The sequence below is a fragment of the Mirounga angustirostris genome, unplaced genomic scaffold, assembly GCF_029215605.1.
Source record: "Mirounga angustirostris isolate CCGP_5_RB_7025 unplaced genomic scaffold, mMirAng1.0.hap1 SCAF_6, whole genome shotgun sequence".
NCBI lineage: Eukaryota > Metazoa > Chordata > Mammalia > Carnivora > Phocidae > Mirounga > Mirounga angustirostris.
The window spans coordinates 121,648,087-121,666,352 of NW_026991714.1; the positions used below are offsets into that span (position 1 = coordinate 121,648,087).

Here is an 18,266-nt window from a genome sequence, read left to right on the forward strand (position 1 = left end):
GAAGCCAAGGCCTTTGCACCCAAAGCTCTCCCGATCAGGGAGGCACCTGGGCTGGAGTCAGGCACTTTGTGGCCGCGAGGAGCGGGTTAGCTAGCCTAATGCCTGGCATGCAGGTGAGGCTCGGTAATTACTTCTGGGATAAATGACTTTAACCTGCTGTTTAGCTATTTTCACGTGACCAATTCTCCTGCTTTTTCAGTCCTCAAGGATCTGAATCTGTGCTTGCCTGCTTGTGCAATGTAGGGGAACACCCAGGCTCTGTCTCTGTCTAATCCCCCCAGTCATTAGAATCAAGGTAGTAGTTTTCTTTCTTTCTTTCCTTCCTTCTCTTTCTTTTTCTTTCTTTCTTTCTCTCTCTCTCTCTCTCTTTTCTTTCTTTCTTTCTTTCTCTCTCTCTCTCTCTCTCTCTCTCTCTCCATTCCTTCCTTCCTTCCTTTCTCTTTCTTCCTTCCTTCTCTTTTCATTCATTCATCAAGAACTTGGACCCAGCAAGGTGAGGGAGACAGAATAACAGTGATTGAGAACTTGGAGCTAGGCAGAGCAGACTAATTCAGACTCACCCTTGTACTAGAGGCCGTATACAGGTTGTTGTACTTCTCTGAGCCTCAGTTTCCTTGTCTGTAAAGTGGGGATTATGGCAGCTACTACCTAACAGTATTGTAAGGATGATGTGGTAAGTGCTTAACAGTTACTTTTTATTATTTCAAAGACACTCTTCTAGAAAAAGGGATCCAAAACAAGCATGTGACACCACCAGGGAAAGCTGGTATGAACTCATGCACAGCCTAAATCACAGGAAGGGGCCATCTATGCAGGGATTTGGGTAGGCAGGCAGGAATGAACAGATAAGAACCCCTTTAAGTACCCACATCCATTTCTGTTATGCAAAGTTCTTAAAACTTTCTCTTATGTACATGAAACAGCTCCCTCCCCAACTCCAATGCTGTATATACCAAGAATCTGTTTGGAAAACACTTTTTATTTTCAGGATTAGATCAGAAATAAATTTCAGCTGCAACTGAATTCTCATAAAACCCAATTGGTGGAATCTGAATAAAGTTTTTAAAGCCATAGGTTTCATAAGATGTTTCACTATAAAACAGACCCCAAAACAATTCCTTACATAAAAACCCTGTTTAACCAGCACACACACACACACCCCCGTCATTTTCTCCTCCTTTCCCCCGCTTTATTTTTCTTCATCATTACTGACCACCATCTGATGTTGGTGTTCCCTCCACTCAGATGCAAGCCCTGTGAACGGCATGGAGTACGCCCAGTGCCTGGAGCCGTGTCTGGTACACGTAGGCATTAGTACTCATTTGCCGAATGAATACATTAATTGATACATCACTGAAGATAGTCCCATAACCTTGCAAATGACTTCCAAGTTGTAAAGCTTCCTCTCCTAAGAGATGGTCCTCCAAGTGCAGTTAGAAGACACTTACAGCCCTTGGGGCACCTGGGTGGCTCAGTCGGTTAAGCGGCTGCCTTCAGCTCAGGTCATGATCCCGGAGTCCCAGGATCGAGCCCAGCGTTGGGCTCCCTACTCAGCGGAGAGCCTACTTCTTTCTCCCTCTGCTTCTCTCTCTCTCTCTCTCTCAAATAAATAAATAAATAAATAAATAAATAGAAGACACTTATAGCTCTTGTCATTATGAAATGCCTTTCTCTTTCAAGTCTCTCTGGATCTTTCTACAGGGCTGTGGGCCACCTTTACATACTCATGAGATGTTGACGGATGCCAGCAGGCTTGTGGCAGCTACTTAACTGGCCCTCCCACACCCTGGGGTTCAGCCTTTCCAGCACCCGGACTCAGCCCAGCCCAGGCCAGTTTTGATCTTTTCATAGCTCTGCTGCTCTACTGAAAATATGGAACTAAAGAGAACCGAACCGAGAAGGCCATGCCATAGTAACGTCGGCTTCTAGTTAGTTGTCCACGCAGCCTGTGAAGCTGCTCCAGTGGGCTGTCCATCCCTCTTCACCAACCACAGTGGAAAAGGAAAGGTGGTGACGTCACCTACACAGATCCCACTATCTCGTTTACATGTGGCAGGGTCAGTAGTGAGAGTCTCATTGCTAGGAGAAATCCAAGTATTAAAAGACTGAAGACAAGGTCTTTTGTATACCAGGAAATGAAAATTTCTCATAAGCCATACCATACCTCTCCACGAAATTAATTTCATTCCAAACCACAGTCTCTGTTTTCTCTAATAAAAAAGAAAAACAAAAAACCCCAAAAAGCCATAAACCTTTGCTCAGGGAGTTAGTATATTTCACAACCCAAGCTTGTCTTTTTTCTTCTTCTAATTCTGTAGCCCCCGGTACCACTCTGGGTGTATGTGTGTGGGTAGCTCTAGACTCCCACCTGCATGATCCCAACTCTGGAAGACAACTGGGACCTGCCTGACTCCCCCTCCCTGAACTGCGGCCTGGGAACACTCTCTAGGCATTAAGTTGGGCCCTCACAGGGCTCATTTCATTTACCTCCCCTTTCTCCGCAGTCACTGTCCCATGTTGCTGGTGTTCAATATCTGAAATCATGGTTATATATGTTTTCTGTAGTTTTTTGGTTTATCAGGTGAGTGAGTAGATCTGGTCCCTGTTATTTTATCTTAGTGGAAGTAGAATGTCCAAACTATGGTCACATTAAGGCCTGGAGGGGTTAAGTCACTTGCCTGAGGTCACCACTAGTCACCGGTAGAGCTGAGTCTCTAAGCAGTCTCTGTCTGCCTCCCGAATCTCAGCTTTCAAGCACTATGATCTGCTACCTTCCTCTGAGCTCAGGGGTAAGCTCCACATCTCTCTACAAAAAGGCAGGAACTTTGGGACAGGTGTTTGTTTCCCTTGTGATCTGACCCCTTTGCGTTCTGACTCCTTTGCAGTTTAAACCCAAGTTGGAACCAGAGGGCTGTCCAGAGAGCTGAGCTGGACAGATTCCACATCAATGGCCTATTACAAGGTGGGCTAACTGTCCAATGCAAGATACTTTAGATTTCATTCATGTATTAGTATCATGAACTTGTTAATTCTTTCAATAAACACTTACTGAGAGCTTATTATATGCTAGGCACTGTGCTAAATGCTGGTGTTACAGCAGCGAATAAGACAGATGTGGAGCTCACTGTCTAGTAGGGGAGGGCCAAGTGAATAACCAAATAGATAAGAACATGTCAGATGGTGGTGAACTGAGCCAGATAAAGCAGGAATGTGGACCAGCCACACCTCTGAGTACTTATCTAAAACCCAACACAAATGTCCACATGCCCAGCTGGACTCCCTCCACTACTCCCAGGCCCACATGAGCTCGCTAACAAGAAGGGCTCTCAGGAAACAAGGCAGGGTGATGAGCAACAGTAGGGTCTGCTCTAGGGTGGGTGGTCCCTGATGCCAAGGCCAAATGACAACATTTCAGGGAAAGAGTCTTCCATGCAGAGGGAACAGTAAATACAAAAGCCCTAACTGGTAACTCTTTTCCTCCTTAGCATGCATGCAAGCACAAGCATGCACACTGTGCACGCATGAGCACACACACACACGCTAACCTGAAATCTTGTAAACACCTCTCATTCCTACATTGCCAGGCTCCTAAAGCTGATTCTTCTTTAGGAAATCAGGTGGAGGGCACCTGGGTGGCTCAGTTGGTTAAGCGACTGCCTTCGGCTCAGGTCATGATCCTGGAGTCCCGGGATCGAGTCCTGCATCGGGCTCCCTGCTCGGCAGGGAGTCTGCTTCTCCCTCTGACCCTCCTCCCTCTCATGCTCTCTGTCTCTCATTCTCTCTCAAATAAATAAATAAATAAATAAAAATCTTTAAAAAAAAAAAAAAGGAAATCAGGTGGAGTGACAGTTGGGCCAGGATGCCAAGGGATCAGGGTCCCAGCCTCAAATCTCATCTCCACTTCTCAAAGTCATTGTGAAGATCACATGAGATGATATACTTTCCAAATTTATCTTGTCCCTTGTAGAACATGAGCATAAGTGACTTACTCTTCAAGAGTATAAAAATGCCTGCTTAAAACTGTTAAGTAGGGAGGAATTACCAAAATTCTGATGACTGTTCTTAATTTTTTTTGCAAAATTAGAAAGAAAAATTACTTCCATTCTAGCCGACAGTTAATCAGTAATTCCACCTACACTTGGGTTCCTACAGGTGGTTTGAGGTTTTCAGTATAATGTAAGAGTCAAGAGCACAGGCCTGGACATAAATGCTGACTCTGACACATACGTACTATGTGACCTTGAGCAGAATACTAAGCCTCTCTGGGGAAAAATAGGACCTGCTTCAGAGGGTGTCTGCAATTAAGTGGATAATGCCTTCAAAGGGCTTGGCCTAGCCCTCGGCACTCCCTAAGTCCTCGCTCGGTGATAGCTGAATTGCCTGTCTGCAGAGAGAACTCTTATTCTTCAGCGGCTGGGAAAAGCCTTCTACTCTGACATTTCAGCTAAAAATATTTCATTTTCATCACATGACCAAGCAGCACTTCTGGCTCTTCTCTCACCCTCATTCAGCCTGGAGGTCTGGTTGGAGGACTGAAGTGGGGAAGGACAGAGTCTGCGCTGAACGGCCCAGCCAGCTCCCAGCGCCCGGGAACGATGTTGCTGATGCATCATTGCATTGCATGTAGGGACCGGCTCTGGCAGTCCACCCTGGGTGTGGGCAGGGGCATGCAGGCAAACCTGTTTGTTCCCAGGCCCAGAGCAGCAGATGCAGAGTGAGAGCCGTGTTTGCACAACCAGTTTCCATGGCAACAGCAACATCAATAGGCAAGACATTCCGTAAGCTGATAGAAAAACTCTGCCCCCCACCCTGTACTTACTACCAGGGGAAAGGAAGTTCCCACACTGAGCAGAGAGCAGATCCCTGAAGGCCAAATCTTTAGTAAAAAAAGCCAAGAAAAAAAACCTGGGGCCAAAATACAGAAATAGTTTGGACAAACATACAGCGTATTCCCAGATTCCTGCAATGTACTTACAGGCAAATTTGACCAAGGTATATGCATTGTTTACTTGGTGGCAATAAGGTCAAAGTTCACAGTTCCTGAGGAGAAGCATGCGGCTTAGCACCGTAAGCCCACAGACAACACTGGCATTTTCATCCACACTGTTCATTCCAAAGCCAACTCAGGGTTGGCTTTCACCGGAAGATGGTGACCAATGACGCAGCGACATTTGTAGGACACAGAACTAATCTTCCAATTAAAAAGACTTCCCCCGGGGACCCTGCCATAAGGGCCTAAAATTCCCATTTTGTTCACTTCTTCAGATGAGTCACCAGTGGCCTCAGTCCCCAGATCACTGTTCTTGGGAAGTTAACACAATATCAACTATTAGTGTCCATCCCACCGTCACCTGGGTTTTTAATATATTGATTACATATTGAAGTGATAATAAGCTGTATATACTGAGTTAAACAGAATTCAGAGTAATTCAGAGTAATTCAGCTCCTCAGAAAGCTCCTTTCAACCAGCAAGCCCTTGAAGGACTGAGAACGCGACAGATAAGTGCTGTTGGGAAAAGACTCGGCACAGATCCGGCACAGAAGGCAGGCCGGAGTGAGTACGCTGGTGGGAGCCCTGGGACATAAATACGGACACTGGGTGCCTGGGGGACTTCAGGGGGAGGGGGACCCCCCAGAAGAAGGGGAGGGAAAGGCTGAAAGAGTATGGAACACCAGCTTCATATGTACCTTTTTCTGGCCTAAAAATTCCCGTCATAATAATGCCATAGTAACGACTGGCTCCTCTGGTCATTATGCTCAGCACACAGCATAACACCAAGTACAACGTATCTCAGCAAGATGCATGGAGCCCCAAACATTAGAAGGACCCTCTTCTATCAGAACCCACCATAGTTTCTTTGTTCGAATGTAGGAAGAAATTGTCAGGACCAGAGAGACTGCGCATCAACTCTGTCTCCAGAAAGGCACACCGAACCCCCAGAATGAGTGCCAAGCTGAGCCGTCGGGTGGGGACTTGCCCTCTTCACATGACTGCTGTCATCCAAGGGCCCCACTGTGTTTTCAACAGGTGTAAAATGAATATATAATGGTCTCCCAGTATTGTTTTCCCTACTTCTTAACTGGTTGCTGCATCCAGTCTCTACACACAAAGCCTGAATGATCCTTTTAAAATATAGGTTAGATCATCCTCAACCCCCCTTAATGGATTCCCATTCTACTAGGAACGAAATCCAAAGCCTGAGCCACATGCTGGGGCTTTCCTGATCTCATCTCCTAGCTCATACCAGCTTCTCCTGCTCTTTGTGCTCCAGCCTCACTGGCCTCCTTGGTGTTTCTCCAACACCCCACATCCACTCCTGCCTTCTCTCTGCCTGCAATATTCTTTCCCCCAAATAGCTGCATGGCCCATTCCTTCACTTTATTTAGGTCTCTGCTTAATTGTCACCTCATCATCACCTCATATAACACTGGATCATCCCCCCATTATCAGTCACTCTCTATCCTTCCACTCCGCTTTATTTTTCTTCATGGGCTATACCATATAATGGTTTCCTCCTTATCTTAGATCACGCCATAGCACCTGACCCATTATATAGTTCTTCATATATTTGCTTGTTTTCTGACCCTACTCAAGCACATTGCCTTCAAAAAAGCAAGGATTTTGTGTGAAACATAGACGAGAGCTCCATGGCCAGGCTTTGCCGCCACACTGAAATAGAAGAGGCATAAAATGATGAAGGCTTGAACCAGGCTGGTGGCTATGGCCAAGAGTAAGAAACACATGGCACAAACAATGGAAAGGAAGAGAAAATAAGATTTGGCAACAGATTGGATAGGTTATAAAAGGAAGACCCACGGGCGCCTGGGTGGCTCAGTTGGTTAAGCGACTGCCTTCGGCTCAGGTCATGATCCCGGAGTCCTGGGATCGAGTCTCGCATCGGGCTCCCGGCTCAGCGGGGAGCCTGCTTCTCCCTCTGACCCTATCCCCTCTCATGCTGTTTCTCGCTCTCTCTCTCAAATAAATAAATAAATAAAATCTTTAAAAAAAAAAAAAAGGAAGACCCAGAGAGACCTAAGGTTCTGAGCCCAGTGGTCTGGAACTGTGCTGTCCAGTATGGTGGCAAGGAGCACTGGAAACGTGGCTAGTCTGGATTGACATGTGCTGCAAGTGGTAAAGACACACTGGATTTCAAAGACTTTGTAAGAAAAAAAATGCATGTAAAATGTCTCAATGATTTTTAATATATTGATTACATATTGAAGTGATAATAGGCTGTATATACTGAGTTAAACAGAATATATTATTAAAACTAATTCCACCTGTCTCTTTTGTTTTTTAATGTGGCTACTAGAAAATTTTAAATTACATATGCAGACTGCACTATATTTCTGTTGGAGAGAGTGGTCCAGATATAAATAGTGATACCATTTGTAGAAAGAAGGGAGCAAAGAAAAAAAGGGGCTATTTATTTTCTAATTTAAAATCAATTAATTAACATATAATGTATTACTCGTTTCAGAGGTAGAGGTCAGTGATTCGTCAGTCTTATATAACACCCAGTGCTCATTACATCACGTGCCCACCTTAATGTCCACTACCCAGTTGCCCCATCCCCCCACCTCCCACTCTTCCAGCAACCCTCAGTTTGTTTCCTATGATTAAGAGTCTCATGGTTTATTTCCCTCTCTGATTTTGTCTTCTTTTATTTTTTCCTCTCTTCCCCTATGATCCTCTTTTGTTTCTTAAATTCCACATATGAGTGAGATCATATAATAATTGTCTTTCTCTGATTGACTTATTTAGCTTAGTGTAATACCCTCCAGTTCCATCCATGTCATTGCAAATGGCAAGATCTCATTTTTTTAAGGCTGAGTAGTATTCCATTGTGTGTATATATATATTCCATTGTGTGTGTGTGTGTGTGTGTATACATATATATATATATATAAAGAAGATGTGGTATATATACCACATCTTCTTTATCCATTCATCTGTAGATGGACATCTGGGCTCCTTTCATAGTTTGGCTATTGTGGACATTGCTACTATAAACATTAGGTGTAGGTGCCCCTTCAGATCACTACATTTGTATCTTTGGGGTAAATACCCAGTAGGGCAATTGCTGGGTCACAGGGTAGCTCTATTTTCAACTTTTTGAGGAACCTCCTTATTGTTTTCCAGAGTGGCTGCACCAGCTTGCATTCCCACCAACAGTGTAAGAGGGTTCCCCTTTCTCCGCATCCCCACCAACATCTGTTGTTTCCTGACTTATTAATTTTAGTCGTTGTGGCTGGTGTGAGGTGGTATCTCATTGTGGTTTTGATTTGTATTTCCCTGATACCAAGTGATGTTGAGCATTTTTCATGTGTCTGTTGTCTTCTTTGGAGAAATGTCTGTTCATGTCTTCTGCCCATTTCTTGATTGGATTATTTGTTCTTTGGGTGTTGAGTTTGATAAGTTCTTTATAGATTTTGGATACCAGTCCTTTATCTGATAAGACATTTGCAAATATCTTTTCCCATTCTGTTGGTTGTCTTTTGGTTTTGTCTACTGTTTCCTTTGCTGTGCAAAAGCTTTTTATCTTGATGAAGTCCCACTAGTTCATTTTTGCCTTTGTTCCCCTTGCCTTTGGAGACATGTCTAGCAAGAAGTTGCTGCAGCTGAGGTCGAAGAGTTGCTACCTGTGTTCTCCTCTAGGATTTTGATGGATTCTTATCTCACATTGAGGTCTTTCATCCATTTTGAGTCTATTTTTGTGTATGGTGTAAGGAAATGGTCCAGTTTCATGCTTCTGCATGTGGCTGTCCAATTTTCCCAACATTTGCAGAGGAGACTGTCTTTTTTTCCATTGGATATTCTTTCCTGCTTTGTCAAAGATTAGTTGACCATAAAGTTGAGAGTTCATTTCTGGGTTCTCTATTCTATTCCATTGATCTGTGTCTGTTTTTGTGCCAGTACCACACTGTCTTGATAATTACAGCTCTGTAATAGAGCTGGTAGTCCGGAATTGTGATGCCACCAGCTTTGGTTTTCTTTTTTAACATTCTTTTGGCTATTCAGGGTCTCTTATGGTTCCATACAAATTTTAGGATTATTTGTTCCTGCTCTGTGAAAAAAGTTGGTGGTATTTTGATAGGGATTGCATTGAATATGAAGCTTGCTCTAGGTAGCATAGACATTTTCACAATATTTATTCTTCCAACCCATGAGCATGGAACGTTTTTCCACTTCTTTGTGTCTTCCTCGATTTCTTTCATGAGTGTGCCATAGTTCTCTGAGTACAGATCCTTTGCCTCTTTGGTTAGGTTTATTTCTAGGTATCTTATGGTTTTGGGTGCAATTGTAAATGGGATCGACTCCTTAATTTCTCTTTTTTCTATCTCATTGTTAGTGTATAGAAATGTAACTGATTTCTGTGCATTGATTTTATATCCTGCCACTTTACTGACTTCCTGTATGAGTTCTAGTAATTTTGAGGTGGAGTTTTTTGGGCTTTCCACATAGAGTATCATGTCATCTGTGAAGAGTGAGAGTTTGACTTCTTTGCCAATTTGGATGTCTTTTATTTCTTTTTGTTGTCTGATTGCTGAGGTTAGGACTTCTAGTACTATGTTGAACAACAGTGGTGATAGTAGACCTCCCTGCCATGTTCCTGATCTTAGGGGAAAAGCTCTCAGTTTTTCCCCATTGAGAATGATATTTGCTGTGGGCTTTTCATAGATGGCTCTTATGATATTGAGGTCTGTTCCCTCTATCCCTATGCTGTGAAGAGTTTTAATCAAGGAAGGATGCTGTACTTTGTCAGATGCTTTTTCTGCATCTATTGAGAGGATCATATGGTTCTTGTCCTTTCTTTTATTAATGTAGTGTATCTCACTGATTTGCAGATGTTGAACCACCCTTGTAGCCCAGGAATAAATCCCACTTGGTCATGGTGAATAATCCTTTTAAAGTACTGTTGGATCTTATTGGCTAGTATCTTGGTGAGAATTTTTGCATCAGTGTTCATCAGGGATATTGTCTGTAATTCTCCTTTTTGGTGGGGTCTTTCAGCTAATGCTGGCCTCATGGAAAGAGTTCGGAAGTTTTCCTTCCATTTCTATTTTTGAAACAGCTTCAGAAGAATAGGTATTAATTCTTCTTTAAACGTTTGGTAGAATTCCCCTAGGAAGCCATCTGGCCCTGGACTCGGGTTTGCTGGGAGATTTTTGATTACTGCTGCAATATCCTTGCTGGTTATGGGTCTGTTCAGGTTTTCTATTTCTTCCTGGTTCAGTTTTGGTAGTTTATACGTCTCTAGGAATGCATCCATTTCTTCCAAATTGCCTAATTTGTTGGCATACAGTTGCTCACAATATGTTCTTATAATTATTTGTATTTCTTCAATGTTGGTTGTGATCTCTCCTCTTTCATTCATGATTTTATTTATTTGGGTCCTTTCTCTTTTCTTTTTGATAAGTCTGGCCAAGGGTTTATCAATCTAACGAATTTTTTCAAAGAACCAGCTCCTAGTTTCGTTGATCTGTTCTACTGTTCTTTTGGTTTCTATTTCATTGATTTCTGTTCTAATCTTTATTAATTCTCTTCTCCTGCTGAGTTTAGGCTTTTATTTGCTGTTCTTTCTCCAGCTCCTTTAGCTGTAATGTTAGGTTGTGTATGTGAGACCTTTCTTGTTTCTTGAGAAAGGCTTGTATTGCTATATACTTCCCTCTTAGGACTGCCTTTGCTGCATCCCAAAGGTTTTGAACAGTTCTGCTTTCATTTTCATTTGTTTCCATGAATTTTTAAAATTCTTCTTTAATTTCCTGGTTGACCCGTTCATTCTTTAGTAGGATGCTCTTTAGCCTCCATGTATTTGAGTTCTTTCAAAATTTCCTCTTGTGATTGAGTTTCATTTCAAAACATTGTGGTCTGATAATATGCAGGGAATGATCCCAATCTTTTGGTACTGGTTGAGACCTGATTTGTGACCCAGTATGTGATCGATTCTGGACAGTGTTCCATGTGCACCTGAGAAGAATGTGTATTCTGCTGCTTTAGGATTTAATGCTCTGAATATATCTGTGAAGTCCATCTGGTCCAGTGTGTCATTCAAAGCCCTTGTTTCCCTGTTGATCTTCTGCTTAGATGATCTGTCCATTGTAGTGAGTGGGATGTTAAAGTCCCCTACTATTATTGTATTATTATCAATGTGTTTCTTTAATTTGGTTATTAATTGGTTTATATAATTGGCTGCTCCCATGTTAGGGTCATAAATATTTACAATTGTTAGACCTTTTTGTTGGATAGACACTATAATTATGATACAGTGTCTTTCCTCATCTCTTATTACAATCTTTGGTTTAAAATCTAATTTGTCTGATGTAAGGATTGCCACCCCAGCTTTCTTCTGATGTCCATTGGCATGACAAATGGTTTTCCACCACCTCACTTTAAATCTGGAGGTGTCTTTGGGTCTAAAATGAGTCTCTTGCAGACAGCATATCGATGGGTCTTGCTTTTTTATCCCATCTGATACCCTGTGTCCTTTGATTAGGGAATTTAGCCCATTTACATTCAGAGTAACTATTGAAAGATATTAATTTAGTGCCACTGTATTACCTGTAAAGTCACTGTTTCTATATATTGTCTCTGTTTCTTTCTGGTCTATGTTACTTTTGGGCTCTCTCTTAGCTTAAAAGATCCCTTTTAATATTTCTTGCAGGGCTGGTTTTGTGATCAAAAGTTCTTTAGTTTCTGTTTGTCCTGGAAGCTTTTTATCTCTTCTTCTATTCTGAATGACATCCTAGCTAGATAAAGTCTTCTTAGCTGCATATTTTTCTCATTTAGCACCCTGAATATATCATGTCAGTCCTTTCTGGCCTGCCAGGTCTCTGTGGATAGGTCTGCTGCCAGTCTAATGTTTCTATACTTGTAGGTTACGGACCCCTTGTCCCAAGTTGCCTTCAGGATTTTCTCTTTGTTCCTGAGATTTGCAAGTTTCACTGTTATATGCCGGGGTGTTGACCTATTTTTATTGATTTTGAGGAGGGTTCTCTGTTCTTCCTGGACTTGAATGCCTGTTTCCTTCCCCAGATTAGGGAAGTTCTCTGCTTTAATTTGCTCAAATATACCTTCTCCTCCCCCCCTTTCCTCTTCTTCCAGGATCCCAATTATTCTAATATTGTTTCACTTTATGCTATCACTTATCTCTCGAATTCCCCCCTGAGGATCCAGTAGTTGTTTATCTCTCTTTTTCTCAGCTTCTTTATTCTCCATCATTTTGTCTTCTATATCACTAATTCTCTCTTCTGCCTCACTTATCCTAGCAGTTAGAGCCTCCATTTTTTATTGCATCTCATTAATAGCCTTTTTTATTTTGAATTGATTAGATTTAAGTTCTTCTATTTCTCCAGAAAGGGATGTTCTCTAGTGTCCTTTAGGCTTTTTTCAAGTCTAGCTAATATCTTTATAATCATTATTCTGAACTCTAGTTCTGACATTTTACTTATATCCATACTGATTAGGTCCCTGGCAGTCAGTACTGCCTCTTATTCTCTTTTTTGAGGTGAGTTTCTCTGTCCTGTCATTCTTGCAGAAAGTGGTCACTTTTCTATTTGTAGAGTTGCAGCTATACTTTTAGGTCTCCGGTTGAGTTCACAGGTGTTCAGAATGATTTGATAGCTATCTAGCTGAATTCCTGGGACCAGACGAAATTAAGGTCTCCTACTCCTCCACCATCTTGGACTATCCTCAGAAAGGGACTATTATTAGTAACATATTAGAGGCTACAGTGAGGTTTGACCACACACTTCCCCAAAATTTTGTGATTTGGGAGATAAAACTGCCCTCTGGGAATTGGGTGGGGACAGATAATAATATCATTGGTTCAAAGCTGAGATACCCCACATAACCTTTAAAGCTACAATGATTTTCAGTCCAATATAGTGGGATCAGAACCTACCAGAGTGTATTCATATAGCTTAAGAAAAAAAAGCATCAGTCACAAGGGTAATTGGTCAGCAATGGAACATGGGAAAAAGGATCTCATCAAAGGTGAACACGCATAGTACCTAGCAAAGCATTGTCTAGGGGGTAAATGTCTGTCCAGGCTCTCTTAGCCTGATGCCGCTAAGTAGAAGACCCCAGTCACTAGGGTGACCATCTAATTTACTGTCCAAACCAAGCCACTGTTGACAGCAAAAGAAGTATTATTAGTAATTGTGTTGAGACAATAAACCAGGACTGTCCCAAGCAAATCAGGGCATATGGTCACTGTACCTCAACTAATTCTTTCTAGTTTATTCCTCTCATTGCAGCCTTCTGATTTACCAAATGTGCCTAAGGCTAAGACATACATTTTTAAATGTACTGACATTATTAAAAACTTGGATGCTGGGCGCCTGGGTGGCTCAGTTGGTTAAGCGGCTGCCTTTGGCTCAGGTCATGATCCTGGAGTCCCAGGATCGAGTCCCGCATCGGGCTCCCTGCTCGGCAGGGAGCCTGCTTCTCCCTCTGACCCTCCCCCCTCTCATGTGCTCTCTCTCTCTCATTCTCTCTGTCTCAAATAAATAAATAAAAATCTTTAAAAAAAAAAACAAACTTGGATGCTTCCTACATGGATATGGGCATTTAATACGAGGCTTCTTTGTAACCCCCAAACCTGTTATTAATTGAATAATACATCTTATGGTCAATGACATCTTATAATCAAGGATATACAGTAATTTGGCTTTCCATGCAATATGACACAAAGGAGAATTCATTGATCAGGATGCCCTCCCACCAGGCATTTATTTCCCCTGGAAATGAACAAATAAGTAACCTGGTTTTAAGCATTAGTTTCTTGTAAGCTTGGTTAGTTTGAATTGGTAACCTAAGACTGGTTTCTGAGGCTATAAGGTGAAAGTCCAAATCAAGGACTGGGGTGAATTTACTGGGGTCATTCTGTCCCATAGAGACCTGTTTCAGATGCTCCCCAGCTTTAATCAGGGGACAACCCTCAATGCCACCATGGGCACCATAATGACCCTTCCCCATTGAAACTGGTAAGGGTAACAGGGACGTGGCTTACGTCTGTTGAGTTTAAAAGGCCCATAAGATGTTAAAATGGAAGTGGGGCTGCAAGTAGAACTTGAATGAGATGAGTATGGTCACACATAATCAGAAGAAGAAATGATTTTGCTTCTATCTAATATAGCTATAGTTCAGATAAACCACCAGAGGTAGGAAGTGACTATATGCAGTTAACAAAGACGTTTCAGGAATGTTAGATAGCATTCACAGGAAGTGCCAAATTGTATACACTAATGGTGGATTAGTGTTTGCAGACTCTTAGGAACACAGTAGCCCCCCACCCTTTCTCCATAGGGATATGTGCCAAAACCCCTAGTGGATGCCTAAAACCACAGATAGTTCCAAACCCTATATATACTATGTTTTTTCCCATACATACATACATACATACATACCTATGATAAAGTTTATTTTATAAATTAGACATAGTAAGAGATTAACAACAATAACTAATAATAAAATAGAATAATTATAACAATATACTGTAATAAGTTATGTGAATATGGTTTCTCTCCCTCTCAAAATACCTTATTGTAACTCATCCTTCTTGTGATGATGTGAGATGACAAAATGCCTATGTGATGAGATGAAGTAAGGTGAAAAAATGACATAAGCATTTTGACATAGTGTTAGGCTACTACTGACCTTCTGATAATATTTCAGAAGGAGGATCATCTGCTCCTGGACCTCAGTTGACCATGAGTAACTGAAACCGCAGGTAAGAGGGGACTACTGTACAGAAGTTTGGGAAAAGGCACTGTGAGAAATTAACCACTTCTGATATTGGCTCAGAAGGTTGTGGCAGGGAGGAGTGAGAGATGGAATTGATGCACAATTATATTGAAAATATTACAAAAATGTTATTAACGATATGTTCCTTCAACAAAATAAACAATAGTAAGATAATATGTAAAATGAGAAAAATAGTTGAAATCAACTTACTTATTTTGTCCAATTGTCTCAAAATCTTTCACAACAATTGTAAGGGAAGATGAAAAGTCCAGTGGTATACCCCTCAGGTCAAACTCCAAAATCTGTCCACAGAAAGGTTATAAAAAAAAAGTTGTTAACAGGATCAGGGAGTATAATAAGATGTACCAATACTAACATCAGGTCATTATCTTCACTGCTGACAATCTTTTGACTTACTCAATTCTATAGTTAGATAGAAGTGATCAAATTCCAAACCTGAAGGCTACTGAGGGCTGTGGGAAGGCAAACCAGACTTAGCCTCAGAAGACCTGGGGGTGATTTCTGGCTTCCCATTTTCTAGGCTCTGTGACTATGGACAAGTCACCAAACCCATGTCATAGTCAGAGAATTTACTTAGTGCCCACCACAATGGGTTAAAAGAACAAAATAAAATGAATGCTTTCTTCACTGGTTGTTTTTAAATTACTTGCTCTTCCCAATCATATTATTTTTACCAAAGAGATGAATAATCTAAAAAAAATTTTCTAAAATGCATCAGCTCTTAAAATATTTTAAGTCCACCATGATCAGTTTGTAGTCAGACGAGACTTTCATCTTAATGCAATAAACTGCTGTCTAATGGCAAACATAAAAAAAATCAACATAACACCAGTGATGCCTTTGATCCATTATATAATATATGAATTAAATAAAGCAGCATCTACTGATGATTTGATTCTCCTTGTAATGGGTTTGGAGTAGATGGAGAATGTGTCAAACCTCATTTTAGAATGCTAACCCCAGTGAGTCTGGGTTGGCATTTCATTTGGGTTAGATTTCAGTTACAAAACTACAATTGGGGAGTTTACTTGATAAATACATTTGCAATTTAAAAAAATACACGTTGGAAACAAAATGGGGTGAGATGGGTGATGCCCTGCAGAGGACATGTCTGCTCACGTGACCATATATCTCTCTGCCATTGGCCACATGGATTGACCAAATATACAGAAGCATGTTAGGACTACTCAAAACCTGAAGCATTAAATGTATACATATGTATTTTTTCAATTTGTTTTATTCTTGGAGCTCTGTACAAAGTGCTAGGATCCATAGTATCCACGGGGCCCAACCAGACTGGCCTCTTGCTTTCATGGAGCTGGCAGTCCATCGGGCTGTGTTCTGGGTTCCAGTGAAATTGCAAAGAGGTAGAATTGCCTCTCAATTTTCTTCTTCCCAGAAAGGCATTAGAAAGGTATTTTGTCTTTACCTCATTCAATGAAAAGATAAAGTCTTTATCTTACAGAGACATTGAAACTAGTCGTGGGGGTGGGGAGAAATCTGCAGTTGGTGGAGGGGAAGTCTTCATAGCCTGGTGACTCAGTGAAAATAACAAAGACAATTATCACTGTGCTTATCCAGGAAGGTTTCCTTGGCTTTTGGAAAAAAACAATGGGATGAATGATCATCTTTTAAAAAATTAGTCAGCATAGGAAAATCTACTCAGGGGAAAGAATTAAAATTTTCACATACCTATAAATATATTCAACATTGAACTGTTTATAAAATGTATATAAAGTCAACAGTGGGGGAAGTAAATAAATTATATCCCTTCTACAGAATATTGCATAGTTGAAAAATACTTCTGAATGGAATGATATAGTATACACTCAGGACCTAATAGTAAGAAAAAATAGGATAGAAAGCCATATGTGCTATATGGTGCTACTTTGCTAATTTCAAGACATCATATTTTATTAAATATATCTATTCAATAAACATTTATTGATATATCCCAGATGTTAACAGTAGCTGGTTCTGGATAGTGGGTGGGTGCAAAGGTCAATTTTTTTATGTTGATCTGAAGCTTTCAAAATGTCTACATTAAGGATGTATTACTTTATCAAAACAGAAAAAGCAATAAATGTGGCTCTTGATTAGTCACATGCAGATAGGTTTTTAAATACGGAGCTTTCTCTCTGGGACTCCGGAGATGATCTAATCCCACCCCTTGCCCTACATATGCACCCCCGACATGCAACATAACTGGACCACCGTCACCCAGCAAGCTCAAGGCTGCTCCAGGTTAGAACCCAGCCCTCACAACTCCCTGCCCTGGCTTCGCTCACTGCACTACTATAAGGAGACGTCATCGTGGCACGTCTCCTTGAATGGTTCTGCTGTCTCCATGGCCACAAAGGGAGATGGCAGGGTGGGGGTACAATGCAGAGATTCTTCTTCCAAAGGGAAAAGCTAACCCTTGACCGAAGATAGGACAATCAGATATAACTTATCCATTGAAACAATGTTAAAAAAAAATGAAGTTACCTCATTCCAGAATGGGTTGAGTTCATTGTCAACTTTCTTTGTTTTCTTTTTCTCATCTGCAAATAAAAATAAGAGATATCAATTAATTAAAAATATTCCTAGAACATGAACATTCACTCATTCAATGAGTGTTCCCCTGAGGGCCAACTGTGTGCCCACATTTTCCCACTCATTTGCCTAGAGTCGAGGTTACCTGGGTCAAAGTTTTCCAAACTGAATGGCTTTTTTTTTTTTTTGGCCTAAATGCTTCTCCCATGCCCAGATCTACAAGATGTTAGGGAATGAGGGACTCAAAATCATGGCAATGTTGTGATCCCCTGTCTCTCCCTCACTAGCTCCCACAGACCAAGGTTAGTTACCCAGGGCCTCTGTGTCTCCAGCTTGTTGCAGAAAGAAGGCAACAAAGCTAACCTTTGACGAGCAGGTGTTGCCATTTTAGAGACGCGGCTACTGAAATTCAAAGGAGCTAAGAAATGCTTAGCTAATTCTTTTGAGCTAATACTTGGCACTGGGTCCTATATAACCTGCAGTTTCCACTCTGAAGCCCCTGCCATCTCTGCATGTGGTAACACCCCACAGCTTTAAGACTGAGCTGGACTCCCTACCAGAGGCCTTGGCACAAGGTAATTAGTAGACGAACACTTTCTAGGACCTGCAGAGAATGTAGGGTCTCCCTTACTCATGGCTCACCTTTCCTGAAGATACAGGTTTTCTTTCTCTGTATCTGAGACTGGATGAATAAATGTTATTTATGTTATTTATTTTATTTATGATGAATAAATGTTATGTCCCCTTCCTGGATGAATAAATGTTAATAATAATAATAAATGCTAATCCAGCTAGTACTTAAAGTTTCCTTAGAGAAGTCCAAAGAGCAGGGGCATCTGTTGCCAAAATAATCTACTTACCAAAATAAAAGCTAGTGTTTGAGTACAAAATGCTTTGTAAGCATGAGCTCATCTGTTTTCAGGGAAAAAACCAGAACAAAAACCCAAAACAAAACAGTTTT

General features: G+C 41.3%; 1 protein-coding gene across 2 annotated transcripts in view; it reads right to left on the minus strand.

Annotated features, from left to right (window-relative positions):
* Positions 1 to 18,266, minus strand: part of MYOF (myoferlin) — a 153,192-nt gene that overhangs the window by 114,380 nt on the left and 20,546 nt on the right. For both annotated transcript variants that reach the window (XM_045878439.3, XM_045878440.3), the window contains exons 2-3: positions 17,258 to 17,313; positions 14,960 to 15,051 (exon numbers count right to left, since the gene is read on the minus strand). In XM_045878439.3, coding sequence (XP_045734395.1) covers positions 14,960 to 15,051; positions 17,258 to 17,313 — 148 coding nt within the window. The remainder of the gene's footprint in view (positions 1 to 14,959; positions 15,052 to 17,257; positions 17,314 to 18,266) is intronic.